This window comes from Conger conger, chromosome 10 (assembly GCF_963514075.1).
Source record: "Conger conger chromosome 10, fConCon1.1, whole genome shotgun sequence".
Taxonomy (NCBI): domain Eukaryota; kingdom Metazoa; phylum Chordata; class Actinopteri; order Anguilliformes; family Congridae; genus Conger; species Conger conger.
The window spans coordinates 3,389,676-3,413,303 of NC_083769.1; the positions used below are offsets into that span (position 1 = coordinate 3,389,676).

The 23,628-nt window shown below is 42.8% G+C and overlaps 1 protein-coding gene across 1 annotated transcript in view; it reads right to left on the reverse strand.

The window, feature by feature from the left end:
• The window catches only part of LOC133138578 (deleted in malignant brain tumors 1 protein-like), a gene marked incomplete at its 5' end in the record, with an annotated part of 212,986 nt that overhangs the window by 169,232 nt on the left and 20,126 nt on the right, over positions 1-23,628 (reverse strand). Inside the window, 2 exons of the mRNA XM_061257458.1 lie at positions 5,986-6,303; positions 10,863-11,180. Coding sequence (XP_061113442.1) covers positions 5,986-6,303; positions 10,863-11,180 — 636 coding nt within the window. The remainder of the gene's footprint in view (positions 1-5,985; positions 6,304-10,862; positions 11,181-23,628) is intronic.

Below are 23,628 nucleotides of genomic sequence, written 5' to 3' on the forward strand. Positions count from 1 at the left end.
GGTTAAACTAGTATGACAAATGTGTTGTCATTTGTAAATTATTTGTTGATTATTAAAGTTAATAAAGGCAAGTTTGTTTGCTTTCTTCAAAAAGATTACATATATTTAGGAGGACTTGCATTTGTGTATCGAACTGTAGATTGAAAACTTATTTTACAAACTGTTTTTGCATCAAACACATGCCACAGAGAGGGAGAGGGAGAGAATGATGTTTAGCTAATTAAATCAGGGAATGATTAGGTAACAGGTTGAGAGAGGCACAGGAAATTTAGCCAGCAGAGGAGGCAACCACCTAGTCATTGCAATGAGTGTGGTTTAATTGCATGGTTAAAGTCTCATTGAAAGATGGCCTCCCAAACATCACTGCGTCAAATGCCACCTATTTCCAGCAGAAACTTATAACCAAGCCCATACTTGCTGAGCGTCAACCATTTCGCAGGAGCAAAGTGAATGGCAGCATTCCTGCTGGCCACACCATTATTTACAAATAATGTTTCATAGATCAGCTATAGATTATTTGTGAATGTTTAGTCAACATGATAACTAATTGTTTACAAATCATTTACGTATGTTTTATTCATGATTAGTTCATTCGTTAGTTCATGACTTACAACATATTATCTATATATAAACAAATGATTTATTCATCATTTACAAGTGTATTTAAATCATTTGTTAACTATTAGATCATCATGAACTAGTAATTTATAAATGATCTATAAGGGATCGTTATCATAAAGTGTTACCACAAAACCTTTTGCTGAGAAAACACTTCAACCAAGAAAAAAGAAAAAAAAAAACACTTTTTGCCAGTAGATGGCATCCACGTGTTAGAAATGGGGGCAGTTACAGCGAAACAGTTAGCTAGTGGGCCAAATAGATTCTTTCAGCCAAGTTCTCAGCCATGGGTTTTCTTTTTAATGCATATTTATAATGACCAATCAAGTATTAATTGAACCTCCCAGTTGTAAAAAAAGTTCACAAAAAATATGTTTTAAGTGAAATTTTTACATTTGCTGAAAATTATGATGTGTGCAGAAAATATGTTTCACCGTTAGTGACTGTGTGATAACACCTGCTGAGTGTAGGTGTCAGCTAGTGAAGTTCCCCCTGTTAGATCTTTGTTTTCTTCTGTTAAAGGTCAACCATCCAACCTTTATATGAAATCTTTTCAGGTTCTGTGTTTTCTGATTCATGATTTTCTGTCTTCCCCTGCATTTTTGGCTTTTGTTACCTCTGTGCTTTCCGTAGTCCGTTTCCTGCTCCATTCCCTCATTAATTTATTTCCACCTGTGTTTAATTTCATGTCTCCGCCTCCCCACTCCTTATATGTACTTCCTTCCTGTCTTTTGTCATTCAGCTCACCTGTGTCTCATTGTCTGTCCATCCCCTGTGTATTTAAGCCTGTCATTTTCATTTCAGTGTGCTAGTTTGTCATACCCTGTATCCTGAGTCTGTCCCTGTATTTTCCTGTCCCCGGTTCTAGCCTACTATGTCCCTTGCCTTCACCGATGTATTCCGTCTGGTCTGTTCTGTTTTTTTGGATATTCCTGGTTTGATTCCCTGCCTGGCTTTCGACTTTGTGTTTTTGGATCCTGTTTTTGAATTCTGCCTGTGATCTGACCAGTCTTCTGCGTGCCCTGTATGTACCAGGCTGCCCGGATTTTACGATTGCCTGTTTCTGGATTGCGTTTTGGATATTAAACCTGCTATTTTCCTACCTGAGTCTGCAATTGGTTCCTCTGTCCCCCATACCCTGACAAAAACTAATATTGCCTGGGCACCGTTTTTAAGAATACCATCTCATCTAGGCCTGGTTTAACTGGTTATATCTGCTTCTACACACCAGAATAACATACAGTGCATCCGGAAAGTGTTCACAGCGCTTCACTTTTCCCACATTTTGTTATGTTACAGCCTTATTCCAAAATGAAATAAATTAATTTTTTTCCTCAATTCTACACACAACACCCCATAATGACAACATGAAAGATGTTTTTTTGAAATTTTTGCAAATTTATTAAAAATCAAAAACTACTTATGTACATAAGTATTCACAGCCTTTGCTCAATACTTTGTTGATGCGCCTTTGGCAGCAATTACAGCCTCAAGTCTTTTTGAATATGATGCCACAAGCTTGGCACACCTATCTTTGGGTAGTTTCGCCCATTCCTCTTTGCAGCACCTCTCAAGCTCCATCCGGTTGGATGGGGAGCGTCGGTGCACAACCATTTTCAGATCTCCCCAGAGATGTTCAATTGGATTCAAGTCTGGGCTCTGGCTGGGCCACTCAAGGACATTCACAGAGTTGTCCTGAAGCCACTCCTTTGATATCTTGGCTGTGTGCTTAGGGTCGTTGTCCTGCTGAAAGATGAACCGTCACCCCAGTCTGAGGTCAAGAGCGCTCTGGAGCAGGTTTTCATCCAGGATGTCTCTGTACATTGCTGCATTCATCTGTCCCTCAATCCTAACTAGTCTCCCAGTTCCTGCCGCTGAAAAACATCCCAACAGCATGATGCTGCCACCACCATGCTTCACTGTAGGGATGGTACTGGCCAGGTGATGAGCGGTGCCTGGTTTCCTCCAAACATGACGCCTGGCATTCACACCAAAGAGTTCAATCTTTGTCTCATCAGACCAGAGAATTTTGTTTCTCATGGTCTGAGAGTCCTTCAGATGCCTTTTGGCAAACTCCAGGCGGGCTGCCATGTGCCTTTTACTAAGGAGTGGCTTCCGTCTGGCCACTCTACCATACAGGCCTGATTGGTGGATTGCTGCACAGATGGTTGTCCTTCTGGAAGGTTCTCCTCTCTCCACAGAGGAACGCTGGAGCTCTGACAGAGTGACCATCGGGTTCTTGGCCACCTCCCTTCTCACCCGATTGCTCAGTTTAGACGGGCGGCCAGCTCTAGGAAGAGTCCCCAGATTTGTGCCTCGAGACAATCTTGTCTCGGAGGTCTACAGATGATTCCTTTGACTCAGATGATGCACTGTCAACTGTGGGTCCTTATATAGACAGGTGTGTGCCTTTCCAAATCATGTCCAATCAACTGAATTTACCACAGGTGGACTCCAATTAAGCTGTAGAAAGATCTCAAGGTTGATCAGTGGAAACAGGATGCACCTGAGCTCAATTTTGAGCTTCATGGCAAAGGCTGTGAATACTTATGTGATTTCTTAGTTTTTTATTTTTAATAAATTTGCAAAAATCTCAAAAAAACTTTTTTCAAGTTGTCATTATGGGGTATTGCGTGTAGAATTTGGAGGAAAAAAATGAATTCAATCAATTTTGGAATAAGGCTGTAACATAACAAAATGTGGAAAAAGTGAAGCGCTGTGAATACTTTTGGATGCACTGTACACTAGGCCTATATGAATGAGATAATATAATACACTCCACACTCTACAATATACACTTTAATGCAGGATCCATCAATTAATCACACTATTTTAGAAACTGTATGCTACGTACCGACACACTTTGTTGACAAAGAGTGATACAAGGTATGTGGTCCCAAATAAGACACATATTGGAAATAAAGCATGCTTTAAAAAAAGTACATTGCCTTTGACTTTAATATTAAATTTTGCCAGGACAATTTACAGTGCACAACTCTAAGATTATGTAGTTGGATAATTGTATGCCCACCTGAGCTCCCGAGAAAACAAGTGTTAATTTAAATGCGATAAAGTGGAAACGTTGTAAGTACACTGTTTGTAATTGTATGTGAATTCCGAGTATTATATATACAAATGTTAGATCGAGTTTGAATGTTTGTACGAAGCTAAATGAGCTTGGTAGATTCTTGTATAATTCCGCAACTGAGCTAATGGCGGTAGCTCTCGTTTAGTCGGGAAAACGCGTGTAAAATGTAATGTTGTTTGTTTTATTATTACCGATGTGAATTTCATTTGATGCATTGTAAATTAGATATTTGATGTTAAGAAAAATGTATAAGTGCGTGGTGCACTTGGTAATTGAACTAAATGGAAATGTATATATGTTCATGCAGGTTGAACCAGCTCAGAACGATCGCTACAGCTCACTACTGCTCAGCGCAGCACGTGTACAGCACGTGTACAGCCAGTAAGGCCCCACAGTCGTGGTCAGCATTTCGTCATCCGGCACGCTGTTGTTCAGCAAGCTGTGTGTTCAGCTAGCCGTGTATCAGTCAACCAAAAGACCAGCTTATGTTAGCTCATGTGCGGTTTGGAAACAGCTTATGTTAGCTTGTGTGCAGTTTGGAAACAGCTTATGTTAGCTTGTGTACAGGAGGAAATACATTTTCAACGAACATTTGTGTCATCTTGTCATTTATGGGCTGCGTTCACAACGCCACTAAGTCTCAACAATTAGTAAAGATAGTAAATCTGTCAGTCCAAACGTTTGTAGTTCAAACGTTTACAATTATCAATTATTTGAGAGGTTTGAATCTTAAACCACCTGCCCAGTGGTGAGCACATGTTTGACGTACAGTAGGCATTATGCATGTCTGTGCTGATACCTTGATGGAGAGCAGGCTGATGTTAGTGTTAGGGCTGATCAATTTAATTTCATATCTTTTGAGGCTTTCAGCAAATGCAAACATTTCACTTAAAACATTTTTGAACTTAACATTGTTGTTAAATTTAGAGATTGAAAATGCACTCTCCCCTCCCAGCCCTGTGAGGAAGATCACATTTACTCACTGTTGGACGGGGCAAAGCTGCCTGTGAAGGAAAAAGGCAGAGATTATTGTTCTGGTGGAGATCAGTGGGCACTTTAAAGGAATGGTTCATAATTCTGGATTTAAAAAATAAATAATTATTACATTTTGTGTTGAGGTTTTTGAGTGGCTCATTCAGATTCATGTGCAGTGAATCTAGATAATTATAGAACTCCAACGACCTGCTAGCTTTACCATGGCTAGTCCAGGGACATAAAAGGGTTCATGGTTGTAAGCAAGAAAATACACTTCTTTTCTCCAAGCAGCTTGTAGTGCAATGTTATAAATCCAGAGGCTTTACATATGATCATAATTTACCTTGAATCATAATTTTGAGCAACAAAAAAAAAATATGCCTAATAGTAGCGAGGCTCAGGAATGTGGACCCAAACATACATGGACATAGGAGTGCAGTCATGAAAACAAAGAATATTTACTGATGAAAGGGTAAAAATTATCCAAGGGGAAGAAGTAAACATGAAAGAAGAAACACAGAGAACCAGGGAAAACTGCACTGGGGAACCCAGGAGAAAACTAGAGTGAAGCACAAGAAAACACAGCGCTGGTGGCCTCATAGGTAAGAGAAAGACCCGGTGAACAAGGGGAATGAGAAACATATACAGTCCCCTCCAAAAGTAATGGAACAGCCAAGGTCAATCCTCGGTTTTTCTATACACTGAAGGCAATTGAGTTTCTATTTCCTGGTATTTTTATTTAGATTTGTTAAACAACATGACTTGACTGAATGACTGAATACTTTTCAAGACTAAAAGCAATTCAGACCTCTATCTATCTATCTACCTACCTACCTACCCACCCACCCACCCACCTACCTAGTGAAATATTCTGGGACTGAGTGAATACCTTGTATATATGATTGTAATTGAATAATTTGGGTACTGGTTGTATACTGTTGTCATTGATTATTAATACATGTTTACTCTTTCCATGAATTAACAGTTATTTCAGGGTCCTGTTTCACAAAGCAGGATTACTGAGTTAGCTGGATAACTGCGTGAAGTAAAACCCTAAACAGCTGGTTTAATTTAGTCCCTGTTCCAGGTGACCACATACAGGAGTATATGGTCTCATGTGTAGTTATTCACTGTTATTTTCCAGCAACTTTCTGCCTCCCCTTTAGTAATCTAGTGTATTCTGGTGTATCTGGTCCATACCACCTAGCATATGTTACAGATGATGTTTTCCTCAGAATGCAGAGAATGCAGATGCAACAAACATTAAAACTGCAATGCAGTAATGAAAGTGCAGGGATGCCTACCAGAGCAGGTGACCCCGGCGTCTTCATAGTGTATACAGTTGTGGTTTCCCCACCCACTGTGGGTACACTGGTGCAGAGCCACTTCAGAACCAGAGCATTCCAGGTCATCCAGTGTGATTGGGCCGCTACCTTCCCCAAAGTGGGCTGATGCATAGGCATCTAGAGCCTCCCCACAGTCTAGCTGTCTGCAGACCACTTGGGCATCGTTCAGACCCCAGCTGTCATCGCACACTGTCCCCCACTGTCCTGCGTAGTACACCTCCACCCTTCCAGAGCAGCGATGGGGGCCATTTACCAAGCGCAGTGAGAAGGAGCTGCCTGCAGTGGACACACATTAAAGTATATTATGAATACCTATAAACACTGTTAACAATACAGAGTTCAGACAATAGAAAGTGTACACAACTCTCAGAAATGGGTGTTTCTATGAAAAATCAAACATATCATGGGGGATATGTTTTGCCTTTAATACACTTCAATGTATTAAATGCAAACAATATCCCCATTAAAAAAGGGAATGGCACCCAAATATTCACTTCTGTCAAACCCAGTAAATGCAGGAAAACACTGCACACCAAAGGCAACACACAGCTCACTCACGGGCGGCCTGTAGCGTAGTGGTTAAGATGAATGACTGGGACACACAAGGTCGGTGGTTCAATCCCCGGTGTAGCCACAATAAGATCTGCACAGCCGTTGGGCCCTTGAGCAAGGCCCTGAACCCTGCATTGCTCCAGGGGAGGATTGTCTCCTGCTTAGTCTAATCAACTGTACGTCGCTCTGGATAAGAGCGTCTGCCAAATGCCAATAATGTAATGTAATGTAATGTAACTTAATAGATTGAGGTGTTGAGCTGCTGCCACTGAGGACAGTCAGGGAGTGCTCAGAGCATGACAGACAGCACACTGCACCCAACCTAAAACATAGGATAGGGCAGAGCTGGTGTGAGTAGCCACACAGTCCAGCTTTTTACATTGGTACTAGTACACAATCCAGTATAATTAAGCTCATGATCCCGCCTTTTATAATCTTATCTAAAATAATCCAACAGCTGTCCAAACTGGAATACAATAAAATAACAATTATTTCTACCATTATCTGTGTAGTTAGTGGGGGAGTGGGGCAGCCAGTAGGGTGCCCCACTCCCCCAGCCAGCAAGGGGATGACGTAGGCTATCCTGGAGCATTCCACTCTCGAGCTTGAAAACATGGCCATAGTCACAGGTGAAAGATTGTTAACAGGAAGGCAGTCAGAGAAAGCAGATAAATCAAAACAAAATCCAAAATCACAAAATGGGAATCCAAATAAAGTCCAAACACAGTGGGTCAGATTAAACAAGTATTAAACATGAAAGGGTAAGGGGCTGTGATATGAAATGTTGTTTTCACGTATAAAAATGAGGTAACAAGCATGCAAAATCCCCATGCAGACAACATAAAGAAAAATACTAAAAATAGAAACATAGATATAAAATAAAGTGGAATGTAAATATAAATAAAAAGATACAAATAAAAATAAATATTTACAATACAAGATGATACTGAAGCGGGGGCATGTGAAATATTATTAAAGTGCAAAATCTAAAGTCTATGGGGGTGGGATAAGAGTCTGTGACCATGGGGGGTCCCAGGCCTTGTTGACGTTGATCACAGGGAGACAGTGCATTGATATAACGTGTGTATTGGGGTGGTGTAAGGGTTCTGTGACAGTGGGGGGTCCCCCGGGCCTTGTTGATGAGGCCAGCTGCAGATGGGTAGAAACTGTTTTTGTGGCGAGAGGTTTTGGTCCTGATGGACCGCAGCCTCCTGCCAGAGGGAAGTGTTTCTAACACTCCGGGGTGAGAGGGGTCAGCCACAATCCTTCCTGCACGCCTCAGGGTCCTGGAGGCATACAAGAAGAAGAGATGGCAGATTGCAGCCAATCACCTTCTCTGCAGAGCGGATGATACGCTGCAGTCTGCTTTTGTCCTTGGCAGTGGCAGCAGCATACCAGATGGTGATGGAGGAGGTGAAGATGGACTTTATGGCAGTGTAGAAGTGCACCATCATTGTCTTTGGCAGGTTGAACTTCTTCAACTGCCACAGGAAGAACATCCTCTGCTGGGCTTTTTTGGTGAGGGAGCTGATGGTCAGCTCCCACTTGAGGTCCTGGGAGATGATGGTTCCTAGAAAGCGGCATGACTCCACAATGTTGACAGGGGAGTCTCTCAAGGTGATGGGGGCGGGTGGGGCTGGGTTCTTTCTGAAGTCTACAACTATCTCCACTGTCTTCACAGCATTGAGCTCCAAGTTGTTCTGACTGCACCAGGTCACCAGATGGTCAATCTCCCACCTGACATGAGTCCAATAAGGGTGGTGTCATCCGCGAACTTCAGGAGCTTGACAGACTGGTGACTGGAGGTGCAGCTGTTGGTGTACAGGGAAAGAGCAGAGGGGAAAAAACAGCAGCCTTGGGGGGAACCGGTGCTGATGGTCCAGGGGGTCAGAGACATGTTTTCCCAGCTTCATGTGCTGCCTACTGTCAGACAGGAAGTCTGTGATCCACCAGCAGGTCGAATCAGGCACGTTCAGCTGGGAGAGCTTGTCTTGTAGCATAGTTGGCATTATTGTGTTGAAGGCAGAACTGAAATCCACAAACAGGATCCTGGTGTAGGTTCCTGCAGAGTCCAGGTGCTGTAGGATGAAGTGGTGAGCCATGTTTCCTGCATCATCTACAGACCTGTTAGCTCTGTAGGCAAACTGCAGGGGGTCCAAGAGGGGGTCTGTGATGGATTTGAGATGGGACAGCATAAGGCGCTCAAAAGACTTCATCACCACAGAGGTCAGGGCGACGGGTCTGTAATCATTCAGTCCTGTGATCCTTGGCTTTTTGGGGACTGGGATGATGGTGGAGGTCTTGAAGCAATCTGGTATGTGGCAAGTGTCCATTCATGGAGTTGGGGGTTTTTGTTTTGTAGTTGGTGATCTGTCTGAACCCTTTCCAGACAGAGTCATTGGCTGAGAACTGGTGTTGCAGCTTCTCTGAGTACAGTCGTTTAGCTTCTCGCACCTCCTTGCTAAACTTTAAACACTCTGTGTACTCATCCAGATTGTTGGTAGCAGTCCTAAAAACATCCCAGTCGGTGCAGTCCAAACATGCCTAAAGATCCTCCACAGCTTCACTGGTCCATTTCTCCTCACAACAGGTTTAGAGAGCTTTAATTTCTGCCTGTATGCAGGAATCAGGTGGAACATGACATGGTCAGAGTCCCAGTGCAGCATGGGGGATGGCATGATAAGCACTGCTTGCTGTGGTGTAACCGTGATCCAGAATGTTCTTCTCTCTGGTCGGACATTTAATAAACTGTCTGTATTTGGGGAGTTCATGGCTGAGGTTTCCTTTGTTAAAGTCGCTGAGGACAATAACTAAAGAGTCCAGGTTTGTCCGCTCCACACACAGTATCTGATCGGCGAGCATGCGCTGTGCCTCCTGCACGTTAGCCTGCGGTGGAGTGATAACACTGACCAGTATGAATGAAACAAACTCACGGGGGGAGTAGAAGGGTTTGCAGTTTAAGAAAAAAGATTCCAGATCAGGAGAACAGTGTTGTAGGATCACTGTGACATCATTACACCAGCCACTGCAAAAGAACCTCCGCCTTTCGTTTTGCTGGAAAGTTCTGTGTCACGATCCGCTTAGAAAAGTTGGAAGCCTGCCAGCTGCAGTGCACAATCCGGTATCAATCCACACAGCCACGTCTCCGTGAAGCACAAAAAAAGTATCTGTTTTTATCCAACAGTAGCTCATCCAGTTTGTTTCCCAGTGAACGCACGTTAGAGAAATATTCCAGGTAACGCTGTGCGATATCCACGTCGGCGGAGACGCACAAGCACACCAGCGCGTCTTCCTCTCCTCCGGCGTTTCACTGTATGTACAAAAGTGAGCGCACCTTTGACCACAATGTTCAGTGGTTCCACAGATGTTGCGATGAATGTGGGAAATAAATCTGTAGGGGTTGTAGCCCTGATGTTCATGAGCTCTTCTCTGGTGTACAAGCTCCCAGAATTATCGCAAAACACTAACAAACAGACAAACAAAACAAGAAAATATAACGCGTACCGACACACCGAGGCGACCGTCCAACTTGACTTTCCGTCCACCATACCTACTATGAAATATGGAGGTGGGTCATTGATGTTTTGGAGATATTTTGCAGCCAGTGGTCCAGGGGTACGATTTCAGATCAATGGCACAATGAATTCAGCAAAGTACCAGGAACTTTTGGCAGAACATCTGGTTGGCTCTTCTCAGAAGCTGAGACTATTATTATTATTTTTGACTTTTTTAGTGTACAGTATGTTTTGTGCATATTTATCAATAATTTAACCAATAATTCTGGAGCCCACTGTCTTTCTATTTCTCTTGATTTGTTAACGGCAGTTTTGCAGTCCCTAGGTCATTTGGGCTAGTTGTTTAATATCAATATGGTACAAGACATGGGTACTATGTCTGTTGTTTTGGCTCTGTACTCCAACACATTCAATTTGAAATAAAATATACCTCAAATTAAAGGTGACAGACTGCATTTTAACCTCATATTCAGTCTCTCGGCATTCATTTGAGGGTATGTACTTCCATATAGGGTGATCTGTATTGGAATTACATCCCTTTTTATATATAGTCCCCCATTTTAAGGGACCAAAGATAATTGGACACCTGCAATTGCTTGCTTAGGGAAAACACCTAAAAGCACATTTACACATATACTGTAGTTTATTTATTTAAGTTGCAGTCTTCATAAAAGTAAAGTGATCTTCCAGTCAGATAAACATGAACTCATATTTCAGAGAATGGCAAATGATGACATTTTTTTGTAATGCAAGTGTGCAGATTCCTACCAGAGCAAATGACCCCAGCGTCTTCATGGTGTCTGCAGTTGTGGTTTCCCAACCCACGGTGCCTACACTGGTGCAGAGCCTCTTCAGAACCAGAACATCCCAGGTCATCCAGCGTGATTGGGCCATTACCTTCCCCAAAGTAAGCTGTTCCCTTAGCTTGGAATGCCACCCCACAGTCCAGCTGTCTGCAGACCACATGGGCATCGTTCAGACCCCAGCCGTCATCACACACTGTCCCCCACTGTCCTGCGTAGTACACCTCCACCCTTCCAGAGCAGCGGTCAGTGCCGTCGACCAAGCGCAGTGAGAAGGAGCTGCCTGCAGTGGACACACATTAAAGAGAGCCCATGATAAAAAGATACCATATAGCAGTTTTCATATAACTACTGCACACACCACAATAATCACTGTACCTACATTTCATACCACAATCAATGCGTATGTCAGTTTCATCATCCTTTATGAAGGCATATGAATATTGGAAAAAGTAGAGACACAGAGGGTTCAGACCACACATGCTCAGAAAAACAAAGTTCCCAATTTAATGCCTGGATGAATTTGAACGCAACATAAAGTGTATGAAATAGGAGGAATATAAGTACAGTTATACCTCGATTTACGAAGGGGTTATGTTCCTGAGAAACTGTTCGTAAACCAAAATTTTGTAAACTGAACATCATTGATTTAATAGAGATACGTTCCGGGCAGATGATAACAATAAAGTTTTTTATTTTATTTTATAATCTTTAGGCCTATTTTCATTCATTGGTAAACCATCGGAACATCTGCATGGTTATTAAATTAAAGTAATGCAATGTCAACATGTAAAAAACACATTTTAAGTCTGCCAACGTTGTGCCTATGGCCGGCAATGTGCATGGATCTCGGCTCTCAGCCACCAGTCACTGTATAGAAATGAAATGATCAGTGCAACCGCAATGACTGAAAAGCTGAAATTTAAACATCTGCCTAGCGAACTAGTTGATCAATACATGGGCAGATTTAATGTTCGGTTTGTAAATTAAGTCTACCTCTCTTCCATGCTTTAAGGTACAATAGGTAATTTCGGACTGTCGTGTCTAGGAAACGACAGTCCAAATCTTCAATTTGTCGAAAAACATCTTCACGAGGGAAAAGACGACACCACGGCAGCAAGTTCTTCAGGAAAATCAGACTTTATGAGCAGCAGCGCATAAAGCCGGATCAGTTCTCCAGAACTGGATGCCCCCCCTCTAACACACACGTCATCCATACACGTCACTCTGTATCTTTCGCTTTTATAAGACGAACTAAGCAGCAGTAATATACAGACATACTAAACATTTGATTAATATTATCTTCTAATATTCTTTTCTAATATACAGACATACTAAACATTTGATTAATTATTCTCTTCTAAGTGAGTAAATGTACATTGCATTCTTTGCTCTCATTTCAACAGTTTTCACTGTGGTTTCTTGCGTTTTCATAAGCTCAGCTATAATTAATGTTCTAGGTTCATTTGATTTGATAACAAGCAGCGTACATGGGATATATTGATTATAAGTCACTTGCATATAGATACACTTCTGGCATAAAACATCGAGAGTCCCGGAGAAATCAGCTGTACAGGCATATCTCGCTTTGCCCGTGTCCTTGACAGTTCGAGACGCCTCCCCCCCCCAGCTGGCTGCTTTATTAAACTCTGGTTCCATATGGGTCACTGTGTAATTCTAGCAGAATTTAGCAGTTAATCAGTTTGAAACTATACAGGGTACATATCATACTTTTGTAGGGACTACAACTTCCACATTCCCACAGGAAAATTCTGCGACGTCCACCACGAATGACGTCTAACTTGGTTCAGCCAATCCCGTAATGGCGGGAGCAATAAACGGTCCCGTATAAGAGCAAGACACGTTCTTGGGATCTCTCTTCTGGCTCTTCTGCTTCTTCTGGCTCTTCTGCTTCTTCTTCTGCTTCTTCTCTTCGACGCACCCCTTTTGGCCAGTCGCTTCAGCTCATCTGCTCCGAGACTCGGACAGAGGCTGAATGCTGCACAGCGCACTACCAGGCCTACGGACACACCCAGTTACCTCGCGGTAACTACGTGGCCTATAGTGAGTGGAAATTGTTGTACGCGGAACGCTACATCAGTTTACCCCAATAAAGCTCAACAACGAAACAGCAACGAACTTTTACACCTGGAAAAGGACCAGCGGATCAGACGACAACGCGCTGCTAAGACGGGAACACCCCAGCCTGCGCCACTCTCCCGGACACCATTCACAGCACCATCGCCGCTTCTACAAGGACAGCATGTCTTTTGGATCCAGCAATGCGTATGGACTCAGTAAGAAAACAAACATTCAGGCATAGCCAGTGTTTAGTTTAGTCTTAACTGTTTTTGTGAATCTGTGTTTCAATATTTACCATCCAACCATTGTAATGTGTTTGGTTAGCTACATATATATGTACGTGAATTGATTCGCCGTCTTTTGCGCATATATAGAGTAAAACTACGCAAGTAGTCCCTTCTCACAGCTAACTCTAACTCATTACCACACCCAGAACTCTAGCGACACGCGCGCTTGCGCGCGCCACACACACGCACACACACGCACACACACATACCAAACTAAATTTCCTTACTAACTTCCCGTTAGTTTATCTGTTATGTGTTTGTATGTTTGTTTAATAAATATATTTTATTAAACCCCGGTGTCCGTTTTGGAATCGCATAGACATGAGAGCCGAGTTAAAGCAGTCTTTCGAAGAACTTCCAACCTTCAGGTTATCGGTATGTTTAATCATTAGTATTGGTTATTTTAATTATTAATTAAAATACTAAATTTGTGGTTAGATATTCCTGATAATAGTAATTTTATGAGACTGATTACTTTTTGCAGTTATACTGCTACACAACGTTTAACTGGCGCCCCGGTTTCGTAGAGAGTAAAATCCCTGCGTTATTTGGCGGCCCGTGCGAGGACCCTACATAATTTGGAGTCCCGTGCGAGGACCCCTACATATTTCGGCGCCCCGTGTGAGGAAGACTAGCTTTGGCTCAAATTTCATGTCTTGTGACTTCATAACGAATTCCCCTTCCTAATTTGGAGCTCTGCGTGAGAAAGACGAGCTTTGGCTCATGTCACGTGACTCCAGAACGAATTCTCGACATTCTTTCTCAGCTAAATTGCCACCAGTGCATTTTTTTGAAAATACCGCTAGATGTCACCCTTGTACCATTTTTGAAAGCCTGCATGAGCCGCTTTCTCAATATACTGCCCCCTCGTGTAACATTGTGGCATTACATTCGTAATCTTACACGGTAGTTTGTTGATTGGCATTTACCTTCCGGTATAATACGTATTATCAATAATAGTATTATTAACCGCACTGTATTATTAATTATAATTACTTGGTCAAAGTAATTTTAATAATTAATTGAATTTTACATTTAAATCCAAATTTTATTGTAATTTCAACCAATCACATTCTGGTATTTAGGATTAATGTGATCAGCATCACAGTTCCTATTTTACGGTCTGAATATCCGCCATATGTTTGTTCATTTTGCTGTTGTTGCATTGCAGTACCGCTAGTGCAACTCGAGTCCCTGTGTGATGCTATAGCTACCTTGTACTATAGTTATAGAGAATATTCAAAGAGCGTTTTAAATTCTTTATCCTTCATCACAACTTGTATGTTGGATTGTGATATTGGGAAACAATTCATTGCCAACTGTTAGGAGCTCAAGGCCCTTGTCAAATTGTTAACTTCAAGAGTACCCTCTTAAGTTACTGATTTTAGCTTTCAGCTTTATTTGGCTTGAGATATGGAACCCATATCTATTGATGAGTACCTTTCCTTTTTAGCCCAAGGTTTAGCACCTGGCTACATAGCTTTCCTGAATCAGATGAACCTCACTGATTGTAGGAAAGAAATGTTCTCATTAATCAACGAGAAAGGTCACTCCCCCAACCATTCAAAAGACCCAATTCTAAGTTGTCTGGTCTTGAATTTTGCCAGACAGATTAGTCTTGCTCTTCAGAGCAACAAAAACTTAGACTCAGAGATGGCATACCTCAGAGGACAACACACCAGTGTTTTACTTGAGCTTCAAACTGTTGGCAAGAAAGCAGTACAATACTTGCGTGATCTGCATTCAGCCGAATCAGATCTTTGTTCCTACAGAGAGGAATTATTTCAGTTGAAGAGTGGATGCCACAAGCTACCACATCCACTCTCTTCTGTAAGCCTGCTTTCTCAGGCTTGCCCAACTCCAACTTCTCCTGCTTCCTCCTTACACCACAAGGCAGGGGAAGGGGGGTCACAAATTGATTCGGGTTTGTCAGATCCCGGTTCCACAGCTTGCTCTGATGGAGACTCGTCAGTCTCCTCAGATTGCAGTGCTGTTGACCACCCATGCAATGGTTTGCCCACCTCTTCCCTGGAGAGGGAAAGGGGGGACTCCGTCCCAACGGTGGTCCATCTCCGCAAGGGAGAAACAGTCAGGCAAGTACAGGACTGCACCTTCCATGCCCACCCCTCTCATGAGGAGGTCAGGGAACCCTCCCGTGGACACGGTAGAGGAGATCTAACGTTATTAATTGGGCACACAAAAAGCAACGCTAATCCCGCTAGCTTTCCCTTTATAACTGAGAGGATAGGTGACAGCTCTGTACAGTACACTGACAGCGACAATTCATCTTCTGCCAACCATTGTGAGAATGACAGTTTTGTAGCTCCACCCCCTAAACCAAACCGAGGACGTCGAGCTCTGCATGAAACGCATTCACATTCAAATGTGATTTCAGTCTCTCCTTCTCCAAACAGGCAGACTAGTGCAACTTCACATGGTCTTCGCTTTGAGGAGCTAGAGGCCATGGCGAAGTATGTCCACACATTTGACCCGAAGGACTCCGAATTTAACATTCAGAGTTACTTGAGGGAAGTTGACTACTGTCTCTCGGATCTGCCCAGGGCAACCGATCGAGAAAAGGTACAACTTGTATGGAAAACCTCAACCAGAGAGATCCATACATTTATGGAACAACTTCCACCACAGGTTCGTTCCAGCTATCCCAAGGTTTGTGAAGCATTGGTAGCTGAGTACCTGCCACGGTTTGATCAGGCCACAGCCATGATCAAATCTGTGGAGGTTAAACATAGCCGTACAGAACGACCAAAAGACTTTTACCAACGTCTTAAACATGCTTTTTTCCAGGGCAGAAACGGACCAGGCTTAGATGAAGATCAAGCCTTCAAATCCCTTTTTGTGCACAACCTGCACCCCTGTGTCCGAACTCATGTTTCACTGTTTTCAAGGGGCCAACACTCAGCCCTTGAATTAAGAAATGAAGCCCAAATGGTCTGGGACACTTTAAGGATTGTGCCCAGGAACGAGGTATTGGAAACAGCTAAGCACGTTGTTCCAACCAAGCCCGCCGGCACTTCCCAAGTTGCCCCATTAAAATCTAATGGCTCAAAACAACGGCATGCGAGTAAGTTCCCGGTTAAGAGCCACCGTGGTCGCTTCTCCCACTCTGATTCCAGCCGGAATTGGAGAGAAGACCGACCCGGTAGGCCCAAGCCTCAGAGTCACCAGCATGACTCTGATAGGGAAGATACCTTGTCTGAAGAGAGCTTCTTCAGTTCCTCTGAGGACAACTAAAGCCTCTAACCTTTGTTCAGTAGTGTGTATGCCTTGAGTAACCACTCCAAAGAGCTATCTGGTCTTGTTCAACCTCCATCAAAAGACGTTGAATAAGACTGATCTATAGCCGTGGTCTCTTCACAGGCAGACTCCCAGCTGAAGCTTTGACCACTTTCTTTTGCACACCTTTCCTACCAAAGGGGGGTGGCAAAATAAACTGGTAGTTTATAGCAGCCACTTAGATTTGCATGTAGCAGCAGCAAACGCAGATCGTAAGTAGGTACTGTAGAGTTAAATCCGACACCTGTTATAACTCGTAAACGTTCATTGCTTCTTTCTACACCTACTGAACCATCGTAAAGTATTGCATGTAGAAACTACAGTGTAATCTTTACAAGTATATTGCCACACCCCAGTGTGCCTTACTCCACCTCTTCCCCAAGCAAGACAAGACCACTTGTGAGCTTACCACATCATTTAGAAATGAGACCACCTCTCCATTTCCTTCCTGATGACACAGCCATAAGGTTAAGCTTGGATACAGAAAGCTGCCCTAATTTGAAAATGCCCCCACATATTTCAGATGACAACCCTCATCAGCAACCTGACTGTAGGGACTAGAACAATTGGTCAGTCTGAACAAGACTTCCAAAAAGGCTACAGCCTCTCCATCCTAGACTCCTACATCATCTGAACATTTTCATGGCTGGGTCATTCCTGTTGGTGCTCCACCTTCTGGACACCATCCAATAACTAACAAAACACCTGAACTAACAAAACGACTAACCCTTTCACCAAGGTTTCTCATGTTTTGTGACAATGTATTCACTGTTCGACCTTAGTGTTTCACATTGTTTGTATCATGTGTTTTAGACCAGTTTAGTTAATTGTTGATAAATGCCTGGATGTTTGTCAGTCAATTGTGAACTGTGTTACCGACCCAATGTACTTGACCTGTGGACTGTGAACTGACTTTTGTGCTCTCGAGGAACACTGGCTTCAGCCGCATCCTGAGACCACAGGGGGGATGTAGGGACTACAACTTCCACATTCCCACAGGAAAATTCTGCGACGTCCACCACGAATGACGTCTAACTTGGTTCAGCCAATCCCGTAATGGCGGGAGCAATAAACGGTCCCGTATAAGAGCAAGACACGTTCTTGGGATCTCTCTTCTGGCTCTTCTGCTTCTTCTGGCTCTTCTGCTTCTTCTTCTGCTTCTTCTCTTCGACGCACCCCTTTTGGCCAGTCGCTTCAGCTCATCTGCTCCGAGACTCGGACAGAGGCTGAATGCTGCACAGCGCACTACCAGGCCTACGGACACACCCAGTTACCTCGCGGTAACTACGTGGCCTATAGTGAGTGGAAATTGTTGTACGCGGAACGCTACATCAGTTTACCCCAATAAAGCTCAACAACGAAACAGCAACGAACTTTTACACCTGGAAAAGGACCAGCGGATCAGACGACAACGCGCTGCTAAGACGGGAACACCCCAGCCTGCGCCACTCTCCCGGACACCATTCACAGCACCATCGCCGCTTCTACAAGGACAGCATGTCTTTTGGATCCAGCAATGCGTATGGACTCAGTAAGAAAACAAACATTCAGGCATAGCCAGTGTTTAGTTTAGTCTTAACTGTTTTTGTGAATCTGTGTTTCAATATTTACCATCCAACCATTGTAATGTGTTTGGTTAGCTACATATATATGTACGTGAATTGATTCGCCGTCTTTTGCGCATATATAGAGTAAAACTACGCAAGTAGTCCCTTCTCACAGCTAACTCTAACTCATTACCACACCCAGAACTCTAGCGACACGCGCGCTTGCGCGCGCCACACACACGCACACACACGCACACACACATACCAAACTAAATTTCCTTACTAACTTCCCGTTAGTTTATCTGTTATGTGTTTGTATGTTTGTTTAATAAATATATTTTATTAAACCCCGGTGTCCGTTTTGGAATCGCATAGACATGAGAGCCGAGTTAAAGCAGTCTTTCGAAGAACTTCCAACCTTCAGGTTATCGGTATGTTTAATCATTAGTATTGGTTATTTTAATTATTAATTAAAATACTAAATTTGTGGTTAGATATTCCTGATAATAGTAATTTTATGAGACTGATTACTTTTTGCAGTTATACTGCTACACAACGTTTAACTGGCGCCCCGGTTTCGTAGAGAGTAAAATCCCTGCGTTATTTGGCGGCCCGTGCGAGGACCCTACATAATTTGGAGTCCCGTGCGAGGACCCCTACACTTTAATATGGATATATTGATACACTTTTAGCATACATCGTCGAGAGTTTTGGAGGAACCAGCCTGCTCATCAAGGTTGAGTCTGATTTTGACTTGTGATTGTTTATCATGCTTTTAGGAGGGAGATCTTTTGTTCTGAGAATTTTTCCCTACAGGACTCCTAACGGTACTTAGGGATTTTTGTCCGTTTGGGAACCTTCGTCCATTTGGGGACCCCGCTCCCCCAAACGCACACCAGGTGCCGTTTTCATCAACCGAGCGCCCGCTGGGTCTGGAGGTCCAAACATGTCCTTTCGGGAAACTTTGTATTCAGATGGGTATAATATGCTCATGGGTCGGTACCGACGTCTGTTTGGGAAGCTTTTTGTCTTTTTTGGGACTTTGTGGTCCATTTGGGAACCTTTTGTCTTTTTGGGGAATTTGTCATCCATTTGGGTTGAAGCTCTGTTGCTGTTTCTATAGGGTCGTGACCCCATGTTTTGTAAAGATTGCTCACTGTTTTGAATCATGCGGTCTCCTAAACTGACAAAAGGTTCCCAAATGGACGACAAATTCCCCAAAAAGACAAAAGCTTCCCAAATGGACATTTTCCACTTTGGACTCCATTTTCATGGCCTTGTCAGGCACTGAATTAAACCATACTCTCCAAAAAGACAAAAGGTTCCCAAATGGACCACAAAGTCCCAAAAAAGACAAAAAGCTTCCCAAACAGACGTCGGTACCGACCCATGAGCATATTATACCCATCTGAATACAAAGTATCCCAAACGGACACATTTGGACCCAATGTATCCCAAACGGACATTTTCCTATTCAAAGTATCCCAAACGGATGTCGGTACCGACCCAGTAGACCCAATAGAACATTTGGACTCAAAGTATCCCAAACGGACGTTTGTTTCCCAAACTGACATCAAGGAAGCAGTCACCACCTACTGCGATCGGGTACACAAGGGTTCCCAAAAGGACGAAAACACGGCCCAGGATCATTTCAGCCGCCTTTTGTCCTTTTGGGAACCTTTTCAATGTAAAAATGTGTCCAAAGGGAAACCTGGAATTTCAACAACAGACAACCTCAAACCACAACACTGTTTATGCAGAGACTCCTGCATCTTGGTGCTTACGGAGACGTGGCTGTCCGACAGGGACACGGACAGTGACTTGGGACTATGCGGCTTCTGATCGCCTGTCCGACTGGACAGGGACGCAACAACCACCGGCAAGTCCACTGGCGGGGGGGTGGGTCTCTACGTGAACGAGCGCTGGTGCGAATCGGTCAATGCTCGAGAGAAAATCTGCACGGCCGATGTTGAATTACTCACGGTGGCATTACGTCCTCACTACCTCCCACTTGAGTTTCCCCAGCTGTTCGTCAGTAACAGTAACAATGCCTGTGAAATTATCTCTCAAGTAACCCACTCACTCCAAATGCGATCCCCTGATGCCCCGATCATTATTCTTGGGGATATGAACAATTGCTCTTTGTCTAAAACACTCAGAGACTTCCACCAGTACGTTACATGCCCCACTAGACACAATAAAACACTGGAGTTGTGTTATTGTTCAGTAAAAAATGCATTCAAGTCCATTCCCCTCCCACCTTTAGGCTCATCTGACCACAATTGTGTACACCTCATCCCTCATATCAAACTGCTCTAAAGAGGGGCAAGGTACAGACTGTATATATTAAGGACTGGTCAGAGGATGCTTGCCTGTCTCTTCAGGGGTGTCTGGACTGCACAGATTGGGATGTTTAATGACTCATGCTCTGATATTGATGAATTGACTGATGTTACCAGTAGTTGGGTGTCTTACTGTGAGGATGTTGTTATTCCAACTAAGGGCTTGAAAGTATACCCCAACAGTAAACCGTGGGTTTCTAAGTCTCTCATCGGTCTTTTGCGTGAAAAGAGCCTTTAAGGAGGGTAACTTCCAGGTATTGCACAAACTTCAAAAAGATATAAAATGGGAAATCAGGGCAGGCAAACTTAAGTATAAAGATAAATTACAAACATAGCTCAAAATGAACAACCTGGGTTCAGCCTGGGATAGTATGAAGACTATTGTAGGGCTTAAGGAAAGGGGAAGGAGAAAGTTAGAATTTAACAACAAATCTGACTCAGTACTGGCAGAGGATCTCAACAGGTTCTATTTCGGATTTGACACACATGACTTCAGCAACAGACATTCTGAACTCAAGAGGAGTCTCCTGGTATCCCCCCCGTTTATCCCTAGTTTCAATGAGCATAGTGTTGTTAGGTGCTTTAAACACTGCAGACCGATAAAAGGCCCTGGCCCAGATAACATTAGTGGCCGCATGCAGTTTGCAGATGACTCTGTAATTGTCAGTCTCTTGAATACTCATGAGAATGAGCATGGCCCTGTCATTGATGACTTTGTGTCCTGGGGTGAAGATGCCTTTTTGCATCTTAACATCAGTAAAACTAAGGACATGTCTATAGACTTCAGACGCCTCCCCCCTGCTCCAGTGCATAGTGTAATCAAGGGGCAGGATGTTGATATGGTATCATGTTATAAGTATCTAGGCACCTTGATTGATGACCGGCTTAAGACTTGAACACCACTTCTGTGTGCAAGAGAGGACAACAAAGACTCTCTGCTCTCAGGAAACTTGCTAAGTTTCAGGTGGATAATGACACTGTTCTATAGAGCTTTTATTGAGTCTGTCCTGACGTTCTCCATTATCTGCTGGTATGGAAACGTCACTATCAAAGACAAGAATGCACTTTCCAAAATTGTGAATGTGGCCAATAAGATAGTGGGAATGAAGTTCAATAGTCTTACTGAGTATTTCAACAAGCAGGTGTTTAACAAAGCCATGAATATCTATCAAGATACATGTTGTTGCCATCTGGCTTACGATTTAACACTCCCATTGCTTTAAAACAGACGTACAAAAATTCCTTTATCCCTCTTTCTATCCAAGCACTGAATGCACACAACAGAGGAAGATAGCCTTGTGACCCCCTACCCCCATCCACTACCTCTTTTTATATCCACCTTATATTTATTGAAACTGCATCTTGATTTTAAATGACTCCGTTTTTAATGCACTGCCAATATTTATCACAACTGAACTATTTATTATGCTTCTTGTGCAGAATCTGTCTGTCTGTCTGTATTGTGTTATGCCTATTGTTGTGTGGTATGTGTGTGGTCCTGCTGCAAACAAATTGCCGGACAAAGAATAAACTGAACTGAACAGTCTTTGAATATAGCGTGTAATATAAATAGTTATTATACAGTTCAGTGTTCTCGTGCACTGTTTTCTGACAGAGCCTGTCGCTGTTTCGTAGTGTTCTAATAAGAAAATGTTTGCCGAACAGGTGACTATGAGATCTTGACTTTGGTGTGTTTTCACTTTAGCTAACCAACTATATTGTGAGCAAGCAAGTTATTTGGCTGTGTAACTAGCTGGCTATATAACTGAGATATGGTAGTTTACCACAAACAATGCAACTGCAACTTACAGTTTGAGAGAAATAAAGGTTTACGGATGATTGAACACGTAAAGAGACAAAAGGAACGTGTAGTTGCCCAAATTGCACTCCAGACAAGCGATCACTGAAACCCTGTATACTATTGCTTATCTAGTTAGAAAACAATACTAGTTCGCTATAAGAAGCAAAATCGCAATTATTAGTTAGTTCCCGAATGTACAAATATCCACCTGAAGTGCAAAGCTTGTGCAATCGCTACTATGTTCATATTGCCTACATTTTATCTTAAGTACATATTTGTAAATTCTTCAAGCTAACTATCGCAAATTTGCTTGCTACTACCGATAATAAACTGGCATTGTGTTATAACTAGATATGTAGTCTTTGCTTGGAAACTAAGCAATAGTACACAGAGTTTCAATGATTGCTTATCTGGAGTGCAATCTGAGCAGCGACACAAACAATCAGAATAAGCCCCCAGAATGCCATTGGCTGTGGCAGTTAGAACCATTTTTCAACCAATGAGCTTTAATTGCTGTACAGCTGTATAATGTTTTGATACATTTGACGGCCTGACAAATTTGGGTTTCAAAGTGTGCATTTAAGGGCTATAAACACAGGCAGAGGGTGAGTAAACATGTCAGCGAGCCTTTTTTAATGATAGGAAGGGATTTACAATGGTCTTGTAACAATGTTTTAACACAAAAATCTTACCAATTGTACCTTTAAATGTAATTTCCATTTTCATATCGAGGTGACTTTCGCTTTTTGGCTGGAGTAACTGTTAAATTGAGTTTCAACTGGTAAATGTGCTAATGCAAATTAGGCTACTGTAGATGGTAAAGTGAAAATGTTTAATTCCAGTAAAAATGTTTCAAGAACTAGAGGGCAGCATTGAGTTGGGTCTGTTGCAATGTCTGTTGACTTTTCCTACCAAAAAGTTTTTCTCTATGTAAAATTTTGTCAAAGTCAACATTCCATTCATTAAATGAAAAAAATGGCCCTAAATAGAACGTTTGTAAATCGAGGCATACCTGTACATTTTATGCTGAATTATTCCGCTAACAATCACCAAAATCCCAAAAGTGAGAGTTTTCACTGCCATCTTGTTACAGTCTGTATACAGTCAGCCAGAAACTATGTCTTAGGTACTGCATCAGCCTTCTCATGCATGCAAGTTTCAGCAAGGTTAGTCCGTCAGTAAGAGCCAAACTCAATTCTAGACTGGCCCCCAGGTTCCAGCAAAAAAAGCCCTCTCTACACAGACTACATTTACTCACTGTTGGATGTGGCGGAGCTGCCTGTGAAGGAAAGAGACAGAGATTATTTTCCTGGTGGAGATCAGTGGGCACTTTCAAGGAGTGCCTAATTTTCTGGAATTTTCTAAAATATTTCATTTT